Raw genomic sequence first — 16,141 nt, forward strand, 5'->3', positions numbered from 1 at the left:
GACAAATGTCGGCTCCCTCGGCCAGTAAAGCGAGATGAGTCGTTTGTGACTCGACTTAACTGTCAGGGGTCCTTTACGTTTACGTTTTTAATCCACAATTTACTACAGTGGTACCTCTAGATACGAACGGGATCTGTTCCAGAGCCCCGTTCGCATCTAGAAGCAAACATAACTAGTGATGGCACGTCTGCGTGCCGCTTTTTGCCACTTCTGCGCATGCGCGTGACTTCATTTTGAGCATCTGCGCATGCGGCGAAACCTGGAAGTAACGCGCTCCGTTACTTTCGGGTTGCCGTGCAGCGCAACTCGAACGCGCTCAACTTGAAGTGTATTCAACCCAAGGTATGACTGTGCTTGAAAGTACTCCAAAAGACAGTATCTACTGGAGTCCTTTAGCCTCGCATTCTTACACATCAGCATGTGATGCAAGACTGCAGATTAAACATTTCATTTCACAATATTTAATTGAATTTAAATAATTTTCACATGGTGATGTTCTTCACCTCTCCAAGTTTTAGCAACAAGGGCAAGGTGTGTTCCATTTATACCTGACAGCGCTATACTGCCATTTTCCCCAGGAGTTATTTCATCATCTTTTAACCCCATCTTTCCACCACCAATTTTATCTACGCAGCAACCTTGTAAAGCAGGTTAGGCTGAAAGAGTTTCAGAGCTAAACAGGGCTAAATCCTTCAGTGGAAGTTTGTGGGGAGAAACTGGGATGATGTTTCCCAGCAGGAGGCACATCCTTCCATGTCAACATGCATAACTTTTCTACATGATTATCTATAAAAGGATTTGCCTACTACCCCTCATAAAATATCAGGGTGGTGTACAGCAATATAAAAACCATTAAAACTATTAAAAACAACACAAAAAATAATAATTAAAAAAGACTGTCTAATCTAGAACATTTCAAATAACTGCATGGGCCTGTAGAAGACACCTGAAAGCTGAAAGTAAGGATGTGACTGCTGAACGAGTCATCCACAGCATGGGACTGGCAATACAAAATCCTCTTCTAGCTGAAGCCAATTAGGCCTCTTTAATGCTGGGCACTGCTTTTCTGGATAATCTCAGTGATCATTCTGGAAAATAAGGACAAAGGTGGTCCTTAAAGTACAAGTTGTTGAGGGCTTCTGGTTCCACTCTGCCTTAATGGAGGCAGCCCCCATGACAGCAGAAGATCGTTGGTGAAGGAAAAACAAGGATGATTGAGGGCAATTATCCCTGCAAATCCCCCCCCCCCCCGGGACAAGGTGAGGGGGCGGGCTTCACTTGCAGTTCATCTCTGTACCTGGCTCTTGCTCTGGCATAGAATGCAGGGGGCAGGGAGGCGCTGTGTGTAAAAGCACTTCACCTGGCCAAAACCCTCCAATGCCGCCATTAAAAAGCAGAGGCTTTCCTGTTAATTAGAGCTTAATTGGACTAAAGTACAGGCACATGCTAGAAGAGATAAGATCACAAACTGTGGAGCAAACCAACTGCAAGGACTTTAAGGATTGAACTTGAGATAAGACTTCATTCGATGCAAAAGACGGGGTCGGGAGGGGAGCCTATGGTTTCTTTATTTAAAGTTTTGTTCTCTACATTTCTGTTTCAGCAACCCTCCTCTGAATGTTAACTCATTATATTTGAACAAGTGAGGATGGAAGAAATTGGATTATAGATATGGAATATAACATCAAACGGAACTGTGTGTGTAAAAAAAGGAAAAAGGGAGAGAAGCTCTATTTTGCAAAAGTTTACGATAGAGAAAATTTTATTATTTCTATCATTTCCAAAGTTACCTTAATGGTTGCCTATCTGGGCTCACAGTACTACCTCCTAGCATAAGCACGCCTTAAAAAAAAAAGGAAAGCAAAGAGGGCATTGGTAGCTTCGCCAGGTGGCATACCAAATATAGTTTGCCACAAGTGTGTCCTGATCAGATGTGAGCTGGTTAGCCATGAAGGGCTGAGGAACAGGAGGCAGCAGGAGGGAATCCAACCAGCTGAGAAGCATCAATGGAGGTTTAGAAACCAAATTTGTTCCAAACTGGTATGAAATGTATTGGCGGGGGGGGGGGGGGAGAGAGATATGGTGCTGCTTTTGCAATGCATCTCTTGGGAACCTGTGATCCTCCAGACGTTGTTGGATTCAAACTCCTATCAGCCTAAGCCAACATGGGCAATAGTCAGGGATAAGTGGGAACTGTGGTTCATTAGTATCTTAAGAGTCATAGGTTCCCCATCTCTACGTTATGAGATGAAAAATGGCATAATCTTGTACCAGATCATGCATCATTGATTAAGGAGCAGTAGATATTGGAAATTAGACTAAGGAGCTTAAAAGATTTATTTCTTTTTTTAGCAGTTGAACAATGCTATTCTTGTGCATTCAGTTTAGGTTTAACTATTCTGAGTAAGGTAAAGCTCTAGGGAAAATTACTTTGTTTCACACAACTTTCAAGGACATCGTTTTAAACACACACACACACACACACTTACTTTAGTAATAGTCTTTAGAATGGCAAGGCGATCCAAAGGTGGTGGCAAACCAACGTAGAGTGTTTTATCCAGTCTTCCTGGGCGCAAAATAGCTGGATCTAGAATATCTGATGGAGAAACGGTAAAATCCTATTTAGACTCTGGATTCAAAACTGGAAGCACACAAGGAAGACACACCCAGAAGGCAGACCACAGGAAGCTTTTGAGAACAGAAAACTACATTTCTCAAAGTGCCTTCTCTCCGGAAAGCCATCATTTACCACAACTACATACCTCTTCTTTACCGTGAAATTATGGGTTTATGCACATATTATGTTGATTACCCAGAAGCAAGTGGTGTGTTTATTTTAGGTAGCTGGCACAGTTAATTCTAAAAAAAAAGGACTCTAGATTAGTAGCAGACATCTGATGACTCAGAATCCTGAAGTCAAAAGAAGGACACAGGTGGCTGACCACTCATTTCCGCCATCCTAGATGTTGAAAGGAGTCCTCTCATAGTTTGGTAAAGATTAATATGGCATAAACACAGTGGCCCAGTTCTGTTGTAACAGGAAACAATTCCCTCCAGGGTATAAGACTCATGGTGAACCTTGGACTTGTTTGCTCCCCTAACTTCCCCTTTCATGCCCATGAGGATTTTAATTGATTTAATTCCATTTAGGAATGGTTGTTCTGCACCAACACAAAGAGGAAAGGGTAGATTTTATATTAGGGAATATTGTGACCTTGAACATCCTGGTTTCTTGACTGGGTCACATGAGTTAATCACAGCAGACAGGCTGTAGGTATAGCCACTGAGTTGCTCCCTTGCCACTGCTGCCAGGTTAAACCTGCATAAGCTATGAAATTACTTTCTTTATATCTAGTCAGATCACTGAATTTCTGCTTTGAGCTGACTTCATTTTTATGGTTCTTAGTGGAATAAGAAGATGACCTGCGCCTCTCTGGCAAAGCAGGGACAACTGGAAAAGACCATCAGGCTTTTGAGAAAACTTGCCTCTGTTCAGCAAATGAACCAGCAAGAAACGGTGCAGACTATCGAAGAGGAGGGAAAAGATAAAATCAGCTTGCCCTCAGACTATTATCTGGGTTCGAGACGACAACCTAGGACAGCTTCCCTAGAGACACCTCACCTCAGAGAGCTCATTAGGTACACCAGCAACCCGAGAGGCCATGGGTACGTCAAGCAATCTCCAGTCCTTCCTCCTGGCTGCACATGCAGTCTTTTTATGTGAGCCAGCAAACAACCCAGGAAACATTCCATTAACTATGGTTTCACATTTCATCCACACTGGGAAACTATGGTTAATGGTTTCGGAATAAGTCACAATATTAAGCTGTTGGCTTTGTTCCAAAGCTGTTGACCATAGCTCAGATCCCAGCTTCTTAAGCAGAGGCACCAAAATTCAAATGCACACAGTGTGTTGCTTCTCAAATCCCTAAAATAACTGCTGCTTCACACACACAATTTCCCTGTGTTTGTGTGTATAAACCACGTACATTATTATTATTTATTCTTATTCTTATTTATTGAATTTATATACTGCCCTATACCCGGAGGTCTCAGGGCAGCTCACAGAACAAGATCAACATAAAAATCATATATAATCAAAATAAAAACAACCCAATTAACATATGCCGTACTTAAGCTGCTGATTTCAGACACGTGTACAAGTGGCAGAACAGACACCTACACAAGGCTCCTAAGGTGGAGCTACAACTGTTTAACCATTCTTACCTGGCCTGTTGGTGGCTGCCATAATGAAAACCTGACGACGAGATTCCAGGCCATCCATCTCTGTTAGCAACTGGTTCACTACACGGACACTGGCACCCGACTATGCAGTGAATTGAAAAGATGACAAAAAGATGTTAAAAAGAAACTGCTTGATGCTGACAGCGCATCTTAGCTGACTCACACTGCTGACCAGCTGAGGGGAACTGAGCTAGTCACAATGTCATAAAGGGGTGGCCCCATCCTTCAGTCAAACTTGGCAGGGGGGAGGTCGTAAGGATACAGTCCACCATCCACATTCTAGGGTCATCCAGGATTTTCATAGCCTTGTTAATATTATTACTGGTACCTGTAAGACGTTCTGGGAGCTGTTTCAAGTGAAAGATGGAGTAAAAAATACTAAGCACTAGTTTAAGCTCTCGTTTGTCCCATGTAAACTAATAAATTGTTAGCCCATCCCCTCACAAATGAGCCTTTTTGTTTCTCTTAAATGAAGATTGCTGTTTTTATCGGGTTTACAGTAAGTATGGTTAGTTTACACAACAGAGCTTCAAAACTAGTGGGTTAAAGTTAGCCTGCTTTGAGATTGAATGTGCTAAGCAATTGCAGACCTCAGAATACACCGAGATGGCTGCGGAAGGTACCATGTATAAAATGATTCCTGCCACTTCCCAGAGAAAAAGAGATGGGGTGGTGGTAGATGACTCCCGACTGAGGGGCACAGAGGCAGCAGTTTGTAGAGGTAAAGGGATGTCCTGGAGGTCTGCTGTCTTCCAGGTGCAAAGAGTCACAATGTTACAGAGAACCTGGTAAGTCTTATAAACAAGAGCGTCTTTGATTGAAGCCCTCAGGTCAGGATCACACTTTCAGGCCTTCAGGTCACTAACTATGGTGAATATTTTGCATCTTGTGCAAGACCACTGGGCCGGAACTTTGGTTCCCATAGGATTTGCATTGGGATATTACTTTGGCAAAGAGAAAATAAAGGAAGTTGCTGCTATTTAAAAACTTAACAGCTTTAAAGCAGGGGATAAATGAATCAGTGTGCAGGTTGGTTTAGGTTTAGGTGATGTGGCCTGAGGCCTTGAAAGTACTGTATTTTTCACACCATAGGGCACACCAGACCATAGGGCACACCTAGTTTTTAGACGGGGAAATCAATTAAAAAAATGTTTCCCCCCCCCAGCCCCAAAGAGCAGCGTACAGGCTGCGCACAACCTCTCCCTGCCGGAGGGGTTGTACGCGGCTATGGCACAAGCCAAGGCAGCGAGCGGGATGGATCCCGCTGGCTGCTTTGGCTTCCTCTTTAGCCCCGCGCAATCCCTCCCTGCCGGGAGAGGCTGCGTGAAGCTAAAGAAGCCATAGCCCCGTGCAGCCTCTTCCTGCCGGAGGGGTTGCGCGTGGCTATGGCACAAGCCTGCATTCGCTCCATAGGACGCACACACATTTCCCCTCAGTTTTTGGAGGGGAAAAACTGCGTCCAATGGAGCGAAAAGTACAGTAATTATGGCAGTTTGAACAGGTTACTTAATTTCTTTTCTAGGAATAACAGCCAGTTCATAGGATTATTGTGAAAGCAAATGAATCTGACAAAAGACACCTATTTACATATTCCCCCAGTCTCCCAGTGGATCTAAGCTATTGGTGGAAGTGTTTTTAGGCTCACCTCACGGTCTGATCTCCGGGGACACAAAGCATCAACTTCGTCAAAGAATATGACACAAGGCGCCGAATTCCTTGCACGCTGGAAAACCTGACGTACAGCACGTTCGCTTTCCCCCACATACTGGAAAAGGACAGAGGAAGGAGGGGAAATCACTGTAAGATCTTTAAGATAAGTATCATATGCCCAATCATTTGAACAGGCTTGTCAAAAGGACCTGTTCAGATATTGCTTTACCCTCAAGATCAGTATTCTCCAACCTGGTGCCCTCTAGATATTTTGAGCTGTAATTTCCCTCAGCTTCAGTCATCTTAGCCATGCCAGCTGCAGCTGATGGAAGTTGCAGTTCAAAACATCTGAAACACAAGGCTGGGGAAGGACGCTTAAGATTTTAACTTTTGTGAGCTTCAAGCAAGCCCTCTCTAACCACAGTGCATGTAGAAAGCATCCTCCCACCCTAAACCATTAGAGCTGCATAGAATGAGGCTAGAATTAAACTACCAAATTCAATTTGTTATTTCACTTGCAGGCCAGCAGCTCTAACGGACCACTGTAAAAACGTATTCTAATAGTATGGATTTGGTAAAGTCAATTTGGGCTCAGCATCAAAACACTTCACGTTCCCTGCAAACCCCAAATCAGTGACAACTGAGCACAACAAACAAAACTTACCATATTCAACAGTTCAGGGCCTTTCACGGATATGAAATTCAGTCCAGACTCATTTGCCACAGCCTGGGGAAGAGGCACGGAAATAAAGAGATGCATATACTAATTTTATCAACATATTTTGCCCTCACTTTGCATCTATGAAGACCCTTCTGGCATCTAACAATACACCAAACATTAAAAACACACAAAAATATAACCCAGGAATACAGGGTTATACAGAATCAGAACATTTGTCCATCTAGCTCAGTGTTATTAACAATGATGGCAGTGGCTTCCGGGAATCTACCCCAGCCCTATAGGAGGGGAATGTCAGGGACTGAACCTGGGATCTTCTCCATACAAGCATGTACTCTTGTCATGGAGCCGGAGTCCTTTCCCTGAACTATCATCTCCCTACGAAGAAAATGAATAACACAATTCAGAAAGAGGCGCAGCAAACCACTTATATGACCGAAAGCTCTGCAGACCGAGCTGATTAAAAATGGTGTGACCTGGTACAACCAAGTGCCATCCCTGGCTACTTGGCTATTCTGCAGTCCAAAACATCTAGAGGGCACCAGGTTGAAGAAAACCAGGTCACAGCACTGTATGCGAATCAGGGGGAAATGGGAAGAATGGGGGTTTCCCTTCTAACCATCAGGACCAATATCCTCTGAGACTCCTATCCTCCATGAATTTACTCAATACCTGTAAGGGATCATGCTGAGGAGGGCTGCACTGAAGAGGAATGGAGGGAGCCTCCCCCTGCTCAGGATCCTGAATCTTCCCAGGAGCAGGAGGACAGTATAGATTTGGAACAGTGGCTTGCAGAGGGACATAGTTCAGAAGACCGAAGTTGGGAAGAACTGGGTGGTGAACAGCTAGGAGAAGAAGAACTGGGAGAGAGAGAGTTAACAGACTCCCTTTCGCTGGAAAGCATCCATCCGCTCAGTCCAAGATCAAGGAAAGCAGATAAGGCGGCAGCAGAGAAAGCACAGTGGCTGCGAGATCAGGTTGCAAGACACGGAAGTGACAAGGGGGGAAGTGGGTGGAATCCTTAATTGGGTGCACACCTTCATTCCTAGAGATGGATTCTTTGTTCTCCTGCTATGATCATTAAAATGTCTAACTGGTAAGACACTCCTTTCGCTTTGTTCTGCTTATCTACTGCCAAAGGGTGGGAGGACGGCAAGTCCCTGAAGCCTGGCAACACCCTTTCCAAGCCACACAAATTAGTGGCCACCAGTGCATCTTGTAGGAGTACTTCACACAACTACTTCGTAGCAATGCCACACTTGCCTGATTGCTTTATGCTTGCAGGACAGAAAGAAGTGCAAAATGATCTTCAGGAGAGACCCACAAGTCCAAAGCATACTCAAGAGGCCCAAGCTGGTTCGGACGCAAGACACACAGTGGAGCTCCAGATGTGAGACACCCATTTAATGTGATTTCATATCCCTTAGTACAAGGTGTTACTCTGATTATATCAACGTTACCTTAGCAAGTAGCGTTTTGCCGCAACCAGGAGGGCCAGCAAGCAGCACACCAGCTGGAGCCGAGAGGCCAAGGGCTCTGAATTGCTCAGGATTCCGCACGGGTGCCTGTAACAAGAGTCGTTGGTGGGTGAAAATGGAAGTGCCAGCTATTGATAGAATCATAGAGTTGGAAGGGACCCAAGGGTCATCTGGTCCAACCCCCTGCAATGCAGGAATCTCAGCTAAAGCAACCATGACAGATGGCCATCCAACCTCTGCTTAAAAACTTCCAAGCAAGGAGAGTTCACAACCTCCCGAGGGAGACACACCTTTGGTACAGATGAAAGATTCTGAAGTCTCAACAGGACATCAGGACTGGGGAACCTCGGACAAATCCTGGTCCACCAGAGTTCCAATTTTCTGAAGCCACGCCCACCTGACAATCAGGTGATATCACCTCAATGGGCAGGTGATGTCAGCTGATGGGCAGGTTCGATATGGCAGAAAGTATGATTGACCCGACTCCCCCGCAGCTCATTAGTGTTGGGATATGAATTCTCCACAGCTGCGAACAAGCAGCTCGATGTTTACATCACATGATGTGCCTAAGCGTGGGGCAGGATGTTCCAGGCAGTTCACAGGGCGATTCACAGGATCATGTTCTCTCTGTAACATGAGACCTTCCTGTTGTTTGTGTCCGGGTAGTCTGAGTCAGTTGCTCGAAGACTTCTGAGTGAGCAGACATGTTTTGTACAGTGTACAGTCAGGAATAAAAGTAGAGATGAGATAGACTACTTTTTGACTGTCTTCTTTCTCCTGCTGCTATGCAAGGGGGAAGGGGGTGTGCACCTTTCACAAGGGAGGTGTCGCCTATCAAGATCTCCCTGGTCTGCCGGGATGCCAGCCAGCCAGGGAAGGTCCCCGGCAACAGGCCCCGAAGAGTCTGGGAATAGGAGTCAGCCTTTCCTGAGGGGTCAGTTTCCAACAATTAGCTGATTGTCCAGGGGTTCTATCCTGCTTGGTCACTATTTCCCCCCATATTATGACCTCAGATGATTGGCAGGTAGATGATTCTGCCCAGCTGTCAAAGCTAGCCCATGGGTGTGGGAGAGAAAGATCTGGCCTGCTGGGCCAAAAAGATTCTCCACTCCTGCCCTACATGAAAAAAGAAAAGACCTGCTAAAGTTGTCCAAAAGAGCTTAACTTGTGTTCACAGCACTTGCTGTCTTCTCCAGCATAGGGGCAACTGATAAGAAGCAGTATCGACCGAGGCCTGCAAATGATGGTGCTGTGTGTTGTAAGGTCTTCAAAGGAAAGGAATATTGCTTGGAAGGAAGTCTTTGAAAAGTCAACCTCCCATACTTTTGCTGCTGGGCCCCAGCACCATCAAACCAGCGTAAGTCAACACAGCATGCATAACTACTTCTACACATACAAGCAGCCAACTACCAGGCCACAAACATGCGGCTGCTCCAGAGATGGCATGGTGGAATGCCGAGCAGCAAGGAAGCCCAGGTTCAAGTCCTCTGTTGTTGACTCCTTGCGCTCAACCCAAACAACAACTGCTGGAAAAGCTTAAAGGCTTGGGGATCCCACAGCAAACCCTGATAGCGACAGGCTTCGAGAAAGCTAGGACTACAATCCGCCAGCGTATCTGGGATGTAGAATTACAATGCCACATGAGCGAAATGATCAAACATCCAGCAATAAGGGACCATGGGAGAGGTTTCTCTCCAGCTAACTATCTGTCAGGTCTTTTACCCTCGCCAGATTTAACGTTCTCCCTTCTGCCTTACTTCAGGGCAGATTTGAGGGTAAACCATACACAGCACGGGTCTGTCCTTGTGGCTTGTTGGAAGTTGAAACTGCTTCACATGTACTATTACGTTGTCGTCTTTATGAGGATATACGTTTGACTTTTATTACACCTGTTTTGCAAAAGTCTAGGAAAGAATCGGAATACCATAGTCTAAAACTACTGCTAGAGGACAAGAAGCCCAAGACTACATTAAATGTAGCTAAATTCTGTGCGTCTGCAATCAATCGCAGGAAGCAAGTGGTATCCCATAATGTCCAATCCCCTAAATGTTAATTACAGGGGGCACGCTAACAATTAATTTTAATTTTTATATTTAAATCCTTGTTATTGTCATATTGTCCCTTGTATTTCTGATATTTTTTATGATCTGTGATATTGTGTGTGTTGAAGCTGGTCTGTGGCCGTATTAATAAATTCATTCATTCAACCCAAACAACAGCGTAAACTCTGGTATCCTCATTTACATGGGTGGGGGTAGGGGAGAGGCGCCTGGGCTCTGACATTATGTATACAGAATGCTTGCAAAGATGGCCAAGGCGTGGGTGGAATTAATCAGCTTAATTATTTGTAATAGTAGTAGTCGCACCATCATCCTCAACATCCCTTTGCCATAAGGTCCCAGGGTAGGTAACAATTTAAAAGACGACATTAAAAGCAGTTTTAAAGAAATACAGTCACAAGAGGGTGGGTCCTAACAAAAATTCTCTTGGGTCTCAAAGAGGTCTATCTTCAGCCTCCAACATGTCAAGGACAAGGGGAGGTGGCAGCAAGTGCTGAGGCAACTTGGGGGAAGTAGACTCTGCTCTAGCCCTGTCTAGGCCTTTCTGTCTGCTTTTAAAAAACTTCTTTACCCAGCTATTTAGCTGGAAAAGACTTCCAGGGTGGCATTCATAAGACAGTCCCTATCCAAAGGCTTAAAATCTGCAGAAAAAATATATATATTGCGCAAAAGATTAAATAGGATTATAAAGTGAAGAGGAAAAGGATATAAACTCAGACACTAACTTAATAGCAGTCCTTATAAAAATGATCAGCTGGGATGAAAACAGTCGAGAGAGGAAGAGCCAAATAGAACTTTCTGGAATGGTCCTGCTTCCCAACTCGACTGTAGCCATTGGAGGCGGCCACTCAATATGAAAGGGGTTTCAAAACTTACATAAAATATATAGCTCTCAAAAGGCCCTCTCTAAGGCAGGGCAGCCTATACCAATAGTTGACAGAAGCACAACACAAGACACAAACAGATACATAGGAAGCCTGAATGGGGATATGGAAGGTCTTATAAAAACCACAGCAACCAGGCTATTCCAAAAGAAGAAAATTAAGCTGTCAGTTTTTCTGGGCTTTTTATTAGGAAGAGAAGCAAGCTCCCAGCAGCTGCTGGTTCTCTGGTGTGGGGCAACAGGGCACTCCCTGGTCCTGAATGGGGTAACTGTGCCCCTGAAGGATCAGGTGCACAGCCTGGGAGTCATTTTGGACTCACAGCTGTCCATGGAGGCGCAGGTCAATTCTGTGTCCAGGGCAGCTGTTTACCAGCTCCATCTGGTACACAGGCTGAGACCCTACCTGCCCGCGGACTGTCTCGCCAGAGTGGTGCATGCTCTAGTTATCTCTCGCTTGGACCACTGCAATGTGCTCTATGTGGGGCTACATTTGAAGGTGACCCGGAAACTACAACTAATCCAGAATGCGGCAGCTAGACTGGTGACTGGAAGTGGCCTCTGAGACCATATAACACCGGTCTTGAAAGACCTACACTGGCTCCCAGTACGTTTCTGAGCACAATTCAAAGTGTTGGTGCTGACCTTTAAAGCCCTAAATGGCCTCGGTCCAGTATACCTGAAGGAACGTCTCCACCCCCATCGTTCTACCCGGACACTGAGGTCCAGCACCGAGGGCCTTTTGGCGGTTCCCTCACTGCAAGAAGCCAAGTTACAGGGAACCAGGCACAGGGTCTTCTCGGTAGTGGCACCCGCCCTGTGGAACACCCACTCACCAGATGATTTTAATGTTTAATAGGGTATTGTATTTTAGTGTTTTATTGGAAGCCGCCTAGAGTGGCTGGGGAAACCCAGCCAGATGGGCGGGGTATAAATAATGAGTTGTTGTTGTTGTTGTTATTACTCCCGAGCCTGGCGCCCAATTTGTAAACAATGGGATATAGGGAGCCAGTGTTACACCTACAAGTCTCAAGCTTAAATTAAAAAAGGACTTGTTTGTTTTAATGCATTACCAACTCAGGGTGTGTCTGTATTTCCCTCCATCCAAATCTCTGGTAACAGCTGTCTGCACACTGCAGTTACTCTTTATAGCACTTGTTTCTCCTTTTAAAAAAGGGAACAGTTCAGTCCTCAAGAGGACTATACTACAGACAAGTGATGGGGGAACCTGTGGCCAGCTAGGCCTGGCCAAGACTCATTGGTGCTGGAGTCCGACAGAAAGAACTACTTGGAACTGCAATGTCTCCTTTCTATGTACTGCTTCCTCAAACTATATTCTGACTTGACTTGAAAAGGAAGCTGCTGGCTAATTTTAATGTCGCACTTTAGTCAATAAGCCTCCATTTCCAAGTGAAACCACTACACAATTTCTTGCTTCCTGCAACCTCGATAGGCCAAGAATGCAGCTCGTTTCCTCTCATATTCTTTCAAGCGAAAAAACCCACAAAAATGCCCTGGAAGAATCGCACAGCTTAACCTCCAGAAGCTATTTCAGCCTCGAGTGCATTAACAGGACTTTGTAGCAGCGTCCAGCCCCTACCAGTATTGCCATGGTGAGCTCCTCCCGAATATCCTCCAGGGCGCCCACATCCGCCCACGTCACATCGGGGACTGTAACAAAGCCTTCTCTCTTGGCAGAGGGTTGCACCGAAGAGAGCGCAACAATGAAATCATTCAACTCAATGCATAGCTTTTGCAGCTGATCTTCCCCAAGGGGGTCTGGTTCCTTTAGCAACTGGAGTAGCCTCTGCAATTCATCCTAGAGAAGAAAGATCAGGAGTAGCAGGAAATACAAGAACAGGTTAGAGGGAGAACCTCCTAAAGTTTAATCATGTATGGATAAATAACAATGAAGGCAGGAGTTTGATTACAACATGCTTGAAACTGGCCAAAGACTACTATGACTTAACAGCATCCTTTTGTAGTGAAATATTGCAGGAACAATTGAGTTCAAGACAAGCACAAACTAATTAACTTTAGTAGGCATTCCATTAATGTGTTTATGTATTCCAAGAGAATGCCAGAGATTCATGTCTTACTGGCTTATGAAGGAGACGCCAAGATCTAATCTGCACATTTCTTTTGAGAATTACTTTTTATTCTGCGTGATAAGGAATTCTGGTGGATTTGATCATGGTTTTACTGCATGCGTAGCTACTGCTGTTTTCCCCCCCTTCTTTGGAAGATGCCATGGCCTTTGGCCAGCGCAATAAAAGTTTATGGTTCTGTTTTTGTTTTTTTGCTTATGCATGGCCCTTAGAAGCCAAGGCTCTTTTCTAAAAAAAAAAAAGGGGGGGGGGAAATCTCTTTAATTGAACATATTTGTACTTCTCTTTGTACTTTTAGGTTTTGCCATTTATTAAATCTTACCCTTCAATTTAACACATTTTTATTCTTCTAAAAATAAATGTACATACAGTAATTTTATTTTTATATTATTGATTACTAATACTGCTTAGGTTTTTTAAAAAAATCAAGTGGCTCATAAATTCTCCCTACATAAGTAAATAAAAGAAGTAAATAAAAGTTTATTCATCAACTGATCCCACCAGCTCTGAAAATTGTACACTACAAGGAGAGGATTAAAGGAGTTTTTTAAAACTATTATAATTACTACATTTTAATCCCACGTTTGTTCCAACGAACTCAGGGAAGTATATCTGGTTCTCCCTCATCATTTTACTGAACATCCAGTCCAAAAATGAGTTCTGTGGAACTCAAAAGTTTGCTTGCTACTTTGTGATGTTATAGTTCAGGGCTGTGAAACCTTTGGCCCACCAAACATTGTTGGACTACAGCTCCCAGCAACCTTAACCTTTGGCCATGCTGGCTAGGGCTGATGGGAATTGTAGTTCAGCAACATATGGAGGACCACATGCATCTCCTAATAGACCATTGTCAGGCTTTTGCAAAGTTTGCCCCAATGAAGGAGATACTAATGCATATACCAAGTGGGAAATATTAAAAGTTAAGGAAGAGTTATAGTAGGATACAGGGAAAGGATACAAAGAAAATACATACCATAGTGGGAAGATCTGGCTCTTTGATAACCTGTCTTACAAGCTCTTCAGTATCCTTTTCCATGTCTTGTCCAGATGGCCTTTCGTTACTTCTCAGGACTTTGTGCTGCTCCATCTCCAGCTTAATGAGAACTCTATTCACAGTACACATTGCAGCTTCACGGCACAGTGCCATGAGATCAGCACCGACGTAGCCTGGGGTCAAATGAGCCAAATGACCAAAGTCAAAAGATTCCTGCAATCTAAGTTTTCGACACAATGTCTTCAGAATTCTGGCAAAGGGAAGAAAAAGGAAGAAGTTACTACAGTTTTAGTCTTTACGAAAGAAAGAAAGAAAGAAAGAAAGAAAATCGTAAGTTATTGAATTATTTGTCCCAGAGCTTATGAAAGGGGCAGAGATATTTATAATTTATTAAACTTTGGTGGATTTCTGCATGATTTGCAGAAGATCCACAGGAATGATGCATTTTTTCATTGCTTAAACTTTAAACAATACCAGTAACAAAATTAATGTTCTCCCTCCCGCTCCAGTGTCCCAAATTAGATTGCTGAATAGATTTTTACTCAAAGCAAGTTTCCTGGGCTCAGAGTTCTTTAATTCTATTGTCTTTTGCACCAGGGTGAGTCTCGAGGTCCTAGTAAAAAGCAAAGTAGATCCCACAAGCCCTTAATCTGCTTACTCCTGTAATAGGTGAACCAAAACCAAAGCATCTGAATAGAAAATGAATAAATCTATGAGAAAACATAGCATGAAGGCATCGACTCCTCAAAAAATCCTAAACAAGCCATGCTACTCTTTCTGTATTATTGCTTTATTGGCCAAATGTCTGAATTGGGACGTCTATGCTACAGGGGAAAATCTGACACAGACTTTTTCCTGTACTACAACAGAAGCAGCAGCTATATTTGCTTTTTTTTTAGTTAAAAGTTTAAGAGAAACTTTTGGATTCAAGAGCTAGCAAGCCATAAACTGAACATTTTTTTTGAAAAAAACAACAACTTTAAAAGCAAAGCTCACACACTTCTCTCTGGCTGCTTCACCCGGAATCCCCAAACAAATCTCTCGATCAAATCTTCCTGCACGTCGCAGAGCTGGGTCCAGTGAATCTGGTCTGTTGGTTGCCCCAATTACTAGGACCTGAGCAGCAGTAGCCAGATTATTCAAGTCTGAAAGATGAAGGAAAAACAATAAACTCACAGGCAAAGGAAAGTACGCTTTGCTGTTAGGAAAGCATTATTTGTGCTATATACCCTCAGTACACAACTCAGGTGTGTACCACCAACTTTTACTAGCGATGATGCTACAGGGAATGCTGGGACTGCACAGCATGTCTGCTATAGCTCTTTGGCAGTGATAATACTGGGCTAGGAGAGAAGAACACATAAAACAGGTAAGGAAACTCAGCATGCTAGATCTCCATCAGGATTGGCCTTATAGGCCAAGACTGACAGGGGGCAGGGCCACCTGCCTGTCAATCACCCGATTTGGCATTTAAAAGTCCAAACACCGGGACTTTGAAGCACCTCGCGGGCAGTAAGGCAAGCATCTCCCAAAAGCAGGTGATGGGCAAGAGATCCAAGCTTGCTCACCTTGCTCCAGGAGCAGAAAGCAGTTTCCATTAAAATGAAATGGGGCTGGGGGACCTTTAGCCGGGGTTTCAGTGCAAAACCCTTTCTGATCAGGATTGAACTCCCTGCCAATCAACAGATGCACAGATGCACAGAGAATTCAATCCTGCTTCCTGGCTACACCAGTCAGCTTCTGGGGAACAGGGCCTCAATGCAAGGTGGCGCGAGAACCACTTCCTTCTGTCCCATGCCCAAGCTATAAATTTAGGGTCCCACTAGCACTGACACAGACTTGCCTTCTACCAGTTGTCATGTTGCAGTTTTGCTCATGATCTTGCTATGGACAAATGTCACTTGCCAAGGCTGGGAAGGAATTTTATGCTCTCCCAGTTGCCTTTAAGAAGTAGGCCTTTTGCCCTTCCCGTAGCAACAGCATTTGTTGGGTTGCTATAGCTTTCTATAATTCATCACAACCGTTTGGACAGGTACTGGAGGCATTG

The 16,141-nt window shown here is 44.2% G+C and overlaps 1 protein-coding gene across 2 annotated transcripts in view; it reads right to left on the reverse strand.

The window, feature by feature from the left end:
• The window catches only part of NVL (nuclear VCP like), a 38,508-nt gene that overhangs the window by 7,450 nt on the left and 14,917 nt on the right, over nt 1-16,141 (reverse strand). For both annotated transcript variants that reach the window (XM_028724541.2, XM_028724542.2), the window contains exons 12-19: nt 15,095-15,239; nt 14,074-14,344; nt 12,593-12,811; nt 8,035-8,139; nt 6,560-6,622; nt 5,891-6,010; nt 4,228-4,327; nt 2,490-2,596 (exon numbers count right to left, since the gene is read on the reverse strand). In XM_028724541.2, coding sequence (XP_028580374.2) covers nt 2,490-2,596; nt 4,228-4,327; nt 5,891-6,010; nt 6,560-6,622; nt 8,035-8,139; nt 12,593-12,811; nt 14,074-14,344; nt 15,095-15,239 — 1,130 coding nt within the window. The remainder of the gene's footprint in view (nt 1-2,489; nt 2,597-4,227; nt 4,328-5,890; nt 6,011-6,559; nt 6,623-8,034; nt 8,140-12,592; nt 12,812-14,073; nt 14,345-15,094; nt 15,240-16,141) is intronic.

This window comes from Podarcis muralis, chromosome 3, assembly GCF_964188315.1.
Source record: "Podarcis muralis chromosome 3, rPodMur119.hap1.1, whole genome shotgun sequence".
NCBI classification, from domain to species: domain Eukaryota; kingdom Metazoa; phylum Chordata; class Lepidosauria; order Squamata; family Lacertidae; genus Podarcis; species Podarcis muralis.